Raw genomic sequence first — 10,834 nt, 5'->3', positions numbered from 1 at the left:
GCAGGGATGATCCAATCAGCTGGGTCTACGGAGCCAGATCAGGTGCCAGCCCGGTTGCGTTAGATCTCGTGGCGCAACGGTAGCGCGTCTGACTCCAGATCAGAAGGTTGCGTGTTCAAATCACGTCGGGATCAGTGGTTGTTTGTTGCAGTTATGAAGTCTCGCAAGGATTGTAGCGCTGTACTATAGAGACATAAGCTTTTGGAGAATGGCGAGGTATTTCAATCTGGAAGAGATGCAAAAGGCCACTGCTTACCATACCGGGAGTCGAACCCAGGCCGCCTGGGTGAAAACCAGGAATCCTAACCGCTAGACCATATGGGACAACACATTTAACAAACAGTGTTTTGGAGGTGGAGAGAGTGGCAATTTCAGGCCTTCCTGGCGTTTTGCTTTCAGAACGTTGTCCTTTTGTGACTTGAGATTTTGGTGAGCGGTTATTCTGGGCCACCCGAGTGTCTGCAAGCCGGTTGTTCTGGCTGCACTGCTCAATCGGACAGATCTGTGTCACCCCATGTTTTTGTCCACCTTAGCACTGTTTGATGTTAAGGAATTGTTCCTTCCCTCTTTGCGGCGCTGAGGAAAAAATTGAGAATAGACAGTGATATGTCAGAAATCAATTTCCTTCTACTGTTCCATCTGCAAGAGTCCAACACCTTTCCCATAATAAAAGAGTGGAGTCGCAAGCCCCCCAATTTTTGAAGCAAGCCAGAAAGGATTCCTATCTTTCTTTGCATGTATAAGCATCAAACGTGTACAACAAGGACAACTTGCATCTTAGGAGTCGTCTGCTGGAAACGGTTTGCAGGGATGATCCAATCAGCTGGGTCTACGGAGCCAGATCAGGTGCCAGCCCGGTTGTGTTAGATCGTGGCGCAACGGTAGCGCGTCTGACTCCAGATCAGAAGGTTGCGTGTTCACATCACGTTGGGATCAGTGGTTGTTTGTTGCAGTTATGAAGTCTCGCAAGGATTGTAGCGCTGTACTATAGAGACATAAGCTTTTGGAGAATGGGTGTTGTGGGCAACCTGAGTGTGAGCCGGCCAATCCCTTTGACCTCACTAATTATCAGACAGATCAGTAGGTCACCGCATGAATGTCCACTTTAGCACCACTGAGTCATTAAGAATTTTTCCATCTTCGTACAGGCGAGGTAACCAATGAGGAAATACAGTAATTTGTCATGAATCAGTTTCCGCCACTTTATAATTTGCGTGAGCTCAAAAAAGGCAAATATTGGGAGAGAGGAGGATTTTTTTACCCACTTGACTCAACACATCAACCCCACAAAGCAGCGAGGTATTTCAATCTGGAAGAGATGCAAAAGGTCACGGCTTCCCATACCGGGAGTCGAACCCGGGCCGCCTGGGTGAAAACCAGGAATCCTAACCGCTAGACCATATGGGAGAACTCGTCTGACAAACAGTGTTTTGGAGGTGGAGAGAGTGGCAATTTCAGGCCTTCCTGGCGTTTTGCTTTCAGAACGTTGTCCTTTTGTGACTTGAGATTTTGGTGAGCGGTTATTCTGGGCCACCCGAGTGTCGGCAAGCCGGTTGTTCTGGCTGCACTGCTCAATCGGACAGATCTGTGTCACCCCATGTTTGTCCACCTTAGCACTGTTTGGTGTTAAGGAATTGTTCCTTCCCTCTTTGCGACACTGAGGAAAAAATTGAGAATAGACAGTGATATGTCAGAAATCAATTTCCTTCCACTGTTCCATCTGCAGGAATCCAACACTTTTCCCTTAATAAAAGAGTGGAGTTGCAAGCCCCCCAATTTTTGAAGCAAGCCAGAAAGGATTCCTATCTTTCTTTGCATGTATAAGCATCAAACGTGTACAACAAGGACAACTTGCACCTTAGGAGTCGTCTGCTGGAAACGGTTTGCTAGGATGATCCAATCAGCTGGGTTTACGCAGCCAGAACAGGTGCCAGCCCGATTGTGTTAGATCTTGTGGTGCAACGGTAGCGCGTCTACACTGCACTGCTCAATCGAACAGATCTATGTGTCACCCATGTTTGTCCACCTTAGCACTGTTTGGCATTAATGAGCCCCATTAACTTCTATATTAGGAAATAAAATACTATGGAAGTCAATGGGGCTCATCAACGATTCGTTTACAAAACATTAGGTAAAATTAAACTGTTACCACTGTGAGAATTGGGTGGGGCCAAGGGTTTGCTGTCGCAAACACCCCCTCCCCTGACCGATGTAATCTCACTCCAAACTTTTGGTAAAACTTGAGAGCCCTGACTGAAATAAACCAGTCTCAATGACGCATCCTGCATATGCGACCTCCGGAGGCTGCAGCTTTCTGTTTAAGAAACGTCCACTGTCCTAATATTAGCATGAAGTTAAGTTTCTGTCTTTACCGTTTATGACACGCGTTGTGATGTCTGTTGGTCAGATGTGAAGTGTCTCAGCAGATTAAACCCTCACTCGGAGTTTCCATGGTTTAATGTCTGCATCTTCTTGCTCAAAAATAACAGTGGCTTTATCATTTCTAATGCAAAGAATTGGACAAATATTAAAGATTTTAATGGATTAAAGCTTCCAAAGTGAAAATATAGAAGCCGGTTCCTTTAGCGGCACCTTCAGGCATTTGATATAATGCTGGCTTTTATTACAAAGGCTGTAATGTGTTTACTTATTCTGATTAAGTGTCTCGTCACACCTAGTAATTAGTGATGGGAGAAACAAAGATTTTTGAAGCTTTGAATCAATTGAATCAATTGCTAATCAATGCTTGCTTAAAAAAAGTTGGTCCCTCTATATCCTTGAGCCCCAGGCAGCCAAACGAAGATTACTAGATAGTTCAGGCTCGCTTGCCACTCGCTACTCGCACGCTACTGTTGCCCCTCAGCTGAACTGCTGACTAGGTTGTTGTCAACCTTTCTCGTTGTTGTCATGACAGTGCAGTCTGCACGCAGCCACGCACGTGCATCCCTTTTAAATGCGCGCTTTCCAATTCGAAATATGGAGAAAGAGACTGAGGGTGCGTCTCATTTCTCTGTCTTACCCCTTACCCCTTCACCTCGGTTTTGCGCGGGAAAATAAATATTTGTGGCTGAAAGTCCTAAAGATGTCTCCAGAACACTGAACAGTTTTTTTTTCCTGCGCCTGCCTTTACTAACATGCAAGTTCACCATCCTTCCTCCCTCTTCTCGTTCCGTGAACCTCTGGAGTTGTGAGTTAAGACTTTTTTTAACTGTTTCTGTGTTGTTGAGCAACTTCAATTCCTGTTAATTCTATAATTTTATATTATAATTTATTGAAAATGAATAAATTATAATGAAAAATAAAATAAATAGCTAAAGTAAATCGTAAGTGAAAGTGCATCTGTCAATTCATTGAATGTTCAAAATATTATGAATCTTTATTTAAAAAAAAAATACACATTGGTTGGCCTATTCATGAGCATACATCAGCAATTACACATGTTTAGGGGAATAGGGCATTATAAATATGCCTTGTACACTGCAAAAAATTATTTTCAAGAAAAAAATGGTCTGTGGTCTTGGTATTTTTGTCTTGTTTTCAGTAAAAATATCTAAAAATTCTTAAATGAAGATGCTTTTACTTTAGGAGCAAAACGACCCGAGAAAATATCACTTAAATTTGATATTTTTGGTCTAAAAACTAGACTTATTTTCTTGGGTCGTTTTGCTCATCAAGAAAAAGCATCTTCATTTAAGAATTTTTAGATATTTTTACTGAAAACAAGACAAAAATACAATAATTTTTATTCTAGAAAATAAGTTCTTTGCAGTGTAAGGTGGTATGTGCTAGAAATGGGTAAACCACTATCAATAAGTCGGCCCATGGGTCGGGTGCACCGCCGGGCCAGGGAGTGTCACACATTGTCCCTCAGAAACACACCCCTTGTCCCCCCTTGGGCTTATTAGCAGGTGGTCACCCTAGCATCGTACAATGTTTTCTTGAATTTCAGAGAGAGATTGCTCATGTTCACTTTTCTTCGATTAGGGGTGTTGGGGGTCAAATCCGGTTGAACAGTGCTTTCTTGCATTGCATATGAATGCATTTGAACTCCATTACCATGAAGGTGCCCTTGATAATTTTTGCTTGTCATCTTCATTAGTGTTTTTCCTTTAACCCCCCTCTCTTTCTGTTTTTAAACCATCTGATGACTGAATTGTACAGTTGAAAAGGTGACAACAACTGAATGGTTTAATAACCGAATTTTTGAGTCCTACATTTAAATGACCAACCGGCAAAAAACAATCAATAATAAATTATTTGAGGTGAAGGAACAAACTTTACTCCTCAGCTTATCATAACCACCACCTCACCGGTCGCCATCTTGTGGGGCCCCCTGCAATTCAGTTCGGTAATGAAATGCATGAAGTCACATATTTAAAACAAATGATAAGCATTGACACTCCAAGTGAATGTAGCATAAAAAAGACAATCTATTACTGGAAGATATTAACGTCTGCTAATCTACCTTTTGGATGATGTGAGGCAGGCGTTCAAAGTGTTACAACAGTTTGTCACAGTTTACATTTCAGTTTCTTGCCCCTCATGAAAAGATTAGATGTTAATCTGTTTTTTTAAAAAACATCATTACTGCATACATACCAGTGATGTTAGTAACTAAAAATGTAATTATAACATTGTTTTATTTTCATCAAACAATATACAGTACTATAAACATAAATTATTCAATTGTCTGTTTCAGCATCACAAGGACACATGACATGCATATTAATCACAATTAAAATCTTATTTTAATAGTCAAACCTGAAAGCCAGAGGAAGGAAACACATTTTTTGTTGATTTTAGATAATATTCACATGTCACATAATATTGTACACACTTTACTTGTGGAAATACGGTACCTTATCTGCCATCGCTTAAAAAACAGCATTTTAATCACAGTGAACACTAAAAAAACGTTCCCAGCAAAAGTATTTTTCAATGTTAAACATGATAAAGATTAATGAATGGCTGTCGATTCAATGATTCGCTATTTCCTCACAAAAGCGGTTTATTCTGCTCACTGAAGCCTCTTCTCTATTAACATCCATAAAAACATAGCCTCTGGACTCAATCCCTGTGTACTGTATTAAACTTTTTTACGCAAAGACTGAAAACCACATTAATATTACATGAAGAAAACAGGTGCGATCTCTGGGAAGATTCAACCTCTTTACGGCTCATGAGAAACGTGACGAACGGGTCGTGTTGTCCCAAGGGTTGTCCATCCGTGATGCATCACTCAAGCAGTTATCTAGACCTTCAGGTTAGAGGTAAACAAATCTGTCCATCGGCTCCTTACCGGACTGAACATCTCTGTAGAGAACGACCAAACCTACTGTAAGTATACAAACGCTTCACCTTCAATACAATGGTGCAGTGCGGTAACTTGGTATGTCAGCTGTTGAAGTCGGAGGGGTCAGGATTTCTAATTCTATACACGTGAGAGCACCTTTTATGTTTTTATAGAAAACAAACTGGCCTCTCAAGTATAGGTAAGTTATTTAAAGAGTAGAAATGAGATAGGATACAGTTTACACAAGCCCGCCTCCCTTATGTTTGTTCCAATCAAAAGCTGCAGGCTGAAATGAATCCTTTTCTTCTGGCTTGAGGAGCGAAACAAAACCAAACAACCAAACTATTGTGATGATATTTGTTTTTTTTCATGCTTTATGTAATGGCTTTTGTATTTCAGTCAAGAATTGTGTTTAACAGTTACAAATACAATAAACTGGCATTTAGTAGCACATGTTATTTTACAACAGATAGTTTCGGGACACTTGCCGATTACAGAGAAGGATACTGAAACTTTGGACATACAATCATAACTGCGGCCGTTGTTCTAATCTACACACATACATAATACTGTTAAAAGTTAATTTTATAAAATAAGAGCACATTATGTTCTACAGTCTACCACAGTGCTTTCTAGGGAAATTTGTATCAATTTCCCAAAATATGAAGTATAATAAGAAAATAAATAAAAAGCTTAGTGTTCATTTGCAGTATTTTTATACTGTAAGATCTTGACCTAATGATTCAAAGGTAAAGTACAAATAAACTGTAGATGAGGCTGTGTGTGTAGATGTGGGTTTTTTGTCCTGTCCATTAAGCAGTCTGATCTATGGGTTCAGAGACTCCTCGTGTTTGCGTTCTAGGATTCTCACACAGCGTGGACATTTAGTAGAGTTATCATAGTAACAATCCCTGGAAAAAAAAACACACAGTTACCGGTAATCACAAAAATGCACAATACTTATCTTTCAGTGACAGTGTTAATGTTTGACAGCTGGTATGGTTTAGACTTTATTATATGAAGGGGGCTGTTGAATGCTTTATTCTGATTGGTTGAGAAATGTTCCATGGGTGTTGATTATTTTTCTGTAAACAGCTAACATGTCAAATGTCTTAAAATAACCACCAAAGCAATTTTTGTAGTAACCGTGTTATAAGAGGAATAATTTTCTCCAATCCTTTAAATTATTTGAAAATAATGCACACCCGCAGTGTAAATGTTCTCCTCTTTGTATTGTGCCACCTTGGGTGTGCATTATTTTCCAATTATTCAATGGCCCGTCGTCAATTATTCCTTATCTATTTCAAAGGAAATAAGCGTAAAACAAAATGTAAAGCAGCAGTATAATGTACGTGTGATGTGATGCTGACCTATGGAAAACAGAAGAGCAGTCACAACAGACAGATGTATGGCTGTCGAATGGAAAGAGAATATCACCCTCTTTACATAGTTCACACATGTAGCCTTTGGCCTGGCATTTCTAATGGCACAGAGAGAAAGAGACAGAGTAAAAGATGCTGAAAACATAAGACTTGATTATAATTGAAAATAAAATAAACTTGCTAACTCTACAGGGAATCTTAACATTAAGAGCTTGCTCATTTTAAAGAGTGCATTCTACTGTATGAAAATTACATTTTAAGTTAAGCGTGAACCCTAGTATAGTCTGTCAAACCTTGTGCTGTGTGAATCCCTTATTATTTTATCCTGGTCTTAATAGTGTCATGATTCTGCCCTCTTGTATTGCTTTATTCTAGTCTTGAGGCAGAATCATGATAGACTCATGTTTTGTGTGCCTGCACGTGGCCTTTTGTTGGGCTGCGTGCTTGCGTGTCTCGTCACTTTATCCCCGCTCCCTTGTATCCTCTTGTCTTAACTGTTTAATCATTGTCACCTGTACCCCCCATTAGTTCTCCCCATTTAAAGTCCCATGCCTGCCTCCTTTGTTTCCTGGAAGTCTGTCGCTACCTCGCCCCAGTTTTGCAGCCGGCAGCAGAGACGGCTGAGGCAGCGGCGGCACAAGGACTTTAAATAGGGAGAACCAATGAGGGGGACAGCGGACAATGATCAAACAACTAAGAGGATACAAGGGAGCGGGGACAAAGCGACAAGGCACGCAAGCACGCAGCCCAACAAAAGGCCACGTGCAGGCACACAAAACATGAGTCTATCATGATTCTGCCTCAAGACTAGAATAAAGCAATACAAGAATCATGACAAATAGACTTAGCAGCACATTCAGCACAAGCTTAATCGTTAGTAAGAATATTGAATGAGAATATTGTGTTATACCTGCTGTTGGCGCTTGGGGTCAGCATTAAACTTAAATTTAAATGTATTAATATTAATAATATTAAATGCAAACTTTAAATAAATTACATGACTTAATTATTTAACTTAATTTTGTGTAAACACAGCTTATTCCTTAAAAACGGAATCACATAAAAATGTAAGTGGTTTTGAAACCTTGACTCTTTAAAACCTTGGTATACCTTGAAACCAGTAATCGGCCCATGCCTAGCCTGCATATGCGATCTCCGCGAAGGCTGCAGCTTTCAGATTGAGAAACGGCCTATGTCATTTATTACTTAATTATTCCCTCTTTTTTAATGTAGTCACATAACTCTTTTGTATTCCTGTACAGGTATTTTGAGACCCACTCAAACAGGTATTATCTATCTGGGGACCCAGCAACATATTTTTAAATGGAAATATGAGACAAAAACACATTTTTCTATAGTGTTTATAATAAGTAGTTTTAATTTTCATAGCCATTTTATTAATAAAATGTAAGTTTAATTGAAACATCTAAATAAGTTATGGTATATATCATATCAAAGTCATTGCTAGTCATTAACTGGACTAAACTGTTTTTTTTTGGTGTGTGTGTGTCATTAACCACAACAGCAAAGCTACCCACATGATCCCACAATTTGAAAATCCCTGGCATTGAGATATAATCAATGTATTACATAATGTCACAATTAATAAGTTAATTGTGATGAATTCCATAAAAAAATTAAGAAATTTATATGGATATGTTTTAAAGAAGCATTACCGAACATTGTGTTTTAAAATCTTAAAGACATTAGCAGGAGGCGCCCACATTCCTCTGATGTTAATGTATAAAATAGCAATAGATTAAGGAAATAAAAGCCAAATACAAGCATGTAATAGAATTGAACAGAGCTTCGAGTACAAAAGGGAAGTGGTGAGTTGTCATCAATTTAATATCTACTGCTTGTGCTGCTCAGCATTGCTTCAGTGGGGCTGCTGGTCTGGTAAGAGATACTGGACTTGCTTAAATTGATAAACTCATTAAATAAATGGCAGAAAATATCTGTGGCCAATTTTAATAGTTTTTCTTTATTATTAACTGCACTGAATTGCAGCATTAAACTAACAGCAAGTTGAATTTTCTCCTGTGTTTTAATGGACACTAAACACTAGCACTAAACCGTCTCCAAATATTTAACAGTGTGTTTAAGACTATAATAGTATTGGCCTTTAATTCATCACTTTTATTTATTTCATATTTCACTTCATTTTCCCAATCAACTTAAGTTTGTGTTTCTCACCTCACAGTCCAGTTTAATATGTTTGGCAAAGGTAGTATGAATCTCAGTAAGGGAGCAGCTGAGACGCCCACTGGAGGTATCAATCAGGTCCTGTAAGCTGTACATGTCATCATTCTCCACAAAGTGCTGGCGATCCTGAAGCTGTGACATAACCGCATCCATATGGCACATGACAAAATAGTAAGAATATTAAACTCCACAGAAAATACGTTCCTTTTTATCACCTAAACATTTGAGAAACTAGGATTGTAGTTTTGAAAAATCTTAGTGTTTATAACCAAAGCACTTTGTTTACATTTCAAATATCTTTTGTCACACTGCCTGTGAAGCCTGTCTGTGTTTCCAGAGGTACCATCGAGCAAAAACACTGCCTGTAAAAGTCACTGTCTGATTGGGCAGCAAGGCAACGGGACAAATGACTAATGGTACGTTCACACGGGGCATAAGCGTTAACGCTTCCCATACACTTTTAAAGTTATATTTTTTTGACCATTTTTGCCTTTTATTTTAAAGTGATTAAGGAGAGGACAGGAAAGTACAGAGAGGAGAGAGGGGTATGGGATCGCAAATGACCACAAGCCGGGAATCGAACTTGGGTCGCCGAAAGTGCAAAAGCATCACATGTCGGAGCGCTGCCCACTACACCATCGACTCTGACTCCAATCACTTTTAATAGGTGATGTCAAGCGTTGCCGAACTAAATTGTGGATCCGTTGCTCGTGGCAGAAGTTTCTCAACTTTTCAAGCAGCAACACATGCGTCAGCCAATCAGATCACCTTATGCAAAAAAGCCAGCCAATTACGTTTAAGGACGACCGGAGCATGTGTTGTGGCCTCTGTGATTGGCTGTTAGACACGCTTCAGACAAGCAATCAAGCATTAACAATTTCACCCCCGTGTGAATGCACCGTGAATGTATTTCAAACACAGCTTAGACATTTCCTTAATTTAACAGTTTCAAACCTTTAGCTTGTGTAAAGCTAAAATTCACTAAACTGTCTGGATATGGGATAGAGCAGTTGACCGAAATAGTAAATGTATCATATAAGTACAACATTACAGCTCCATACTAAATGTTGGCAGTATTTTTGGGGATGACCTGTAATAATTAGTGTGAATAAGTTACAGTAATGACCAAAAATAAGGTCTGGGTGTATGACTGAAGAATAATTTACAAACTCACATGCAGCAGCAGTCGAGCTTCCATGGCCTCCTTACAGGTGATGAAATATGGCTTCATTAATAAGATGTCCTGACGTAACTTCTATAGTGTCAGAAATATCATAAAGATCAATTCCATTCGATTATTTTCCTATTATGTAATATATACACTAGTCAACATTTGAAGCGGATCAAATTGTTTTATAATTGAACAATACCCATTCTTGACTAAGGGACAATATTGATGAACTCAAGCATTAGTTTATTAGAAATGTTAAAGCAACATATTTTGGAAATGAGCTATCATGGTAAGCATCTAATATGGGGTTGGACAATCGTGGTCCTGGAGGGCCATTGTCCCGAAATAAATTGAAAAAAATTCTAATAAAGGTTTTCAGGATTACTTGGAAATGACATGCAGGTGTGTCTGATTAGGGTTGGAGCTGAACTACTTATACTACGCCCTAATAGTAAGTACTGCAATTGTGTTGGAAAAGTAACTACTTTTGAGTGCAGAACAACACAGTATGCACACATTGGGACATACTAATGTCAAACAAAAGTACATCAAAATACAACTCATCTTTGCATTTAAGCATTCTTTATTCACTATTTGTCAGGTGATATTAACTCTGTTTTAATTTATTGATTCAGCGACGCATCATTTATTTATTTAATTTGTCAATTCTGTGTAGCGCAGCTAAACTCCGCCCTCTTATGGTGAGTTGTGGGTAATATCAGTGTCTTTGTATTTTCACCTTAAAAAGTAGACCATCTGGGAACTTAGATACTCGTTTCAACA

The 10,834-nt window shown here is 39.0% G+C and overlaps 1 protein-coding gene and 3 non-coding genes across 6 annotated transcripts in view; 1 reads left to right on the top strand and 3 right to left on the bottom strand.

Moving 5' to 3' along the window:
* The first annotated feature begins 62 nt into the window (after window positions 1-62).
* On the top strand, window positions 63-134 carry trnaw-cca (transfer RNA tryptophan (anticodon CCA)). Its single transcript has one exon. It is a non-coding gene; the product is annotated as a tRNA-Trp (tRNA).
* A 118-nt stretch (window positions 135-252) lies between these two features.
* trnae-uuc (transfer RNA glutamic acid (anticodon UUC)) lies at window positions 253-324 on the bottom strand. Its single transcript has one exon. It is a non-coding gene; the product is annotated as a tRNA-Glu (tRNA).
* Window positions 325-1,335: 1,011 nt separating this feature from the next.
* On the bottom strand, window positions 1,336-1,407 carry trnae-uuc (transfer RNA glutamic acid (anticodon UUC)). The gene has a single exon. It is a non-coding gene; the product is annotated as a tRNA-Glu (tRNA).
* Window positions 1,408-4,621: 3,214 nt separating this feature from the next.
* def8 (differentially expressed in FDCP 8 homolog) overlaps window positions 4,622-10,834 on the bottom strand; it is a 33,960-nt gene continuing 27,747 nt past the window's right edge. For all 3 annotated transcript variants that reach the window (XM_073853291.1, XM_055173396.2, XM_055173398.2), the window contains 4 exons: window positions 10,055-10,135; window positions 8,872-9,012; window positions 6,664-6,773; window positions 4,622-6,204 (listed from right to left, as the gene is read on the bottom strand). In XM_073853291.1, the coding sequence (XP_073709392.1) occupies window positions 6,120-6,204; window positions 6,664-6,773; window positions 8,872-9,012; window positions 10,055-10,135 (417 nt within the window). In that variant the 3' untranslated portion in view covers window positions 4,622-6,119. The remainder of the gene's footprint in view (window positions 6,205-6,663; window positions 6,774-8,871; window positions 9,013-10,054; window positions 10,136-10,834) is intronic.

This window comes from Misgurnus anguillicaudatus, chromosome 15, assembly GCF_027580225.2.
Source record: "Misgurnus anguillicaudatus chromosome 15, ASM2758022v2, whole genome shotgun sequence".
NCBI lineage: Eukaryota > Metazoa > Chordata > Actinopteri > Cypriniformes > Cobitidae > Misgurnus > Misgurnus anguillicaudatus.
The sequence above is the reverse complement of the archived record's forward strand: the minus strand, read 5'-3'. Positions and strand labels throughout refer to the sequence as shown.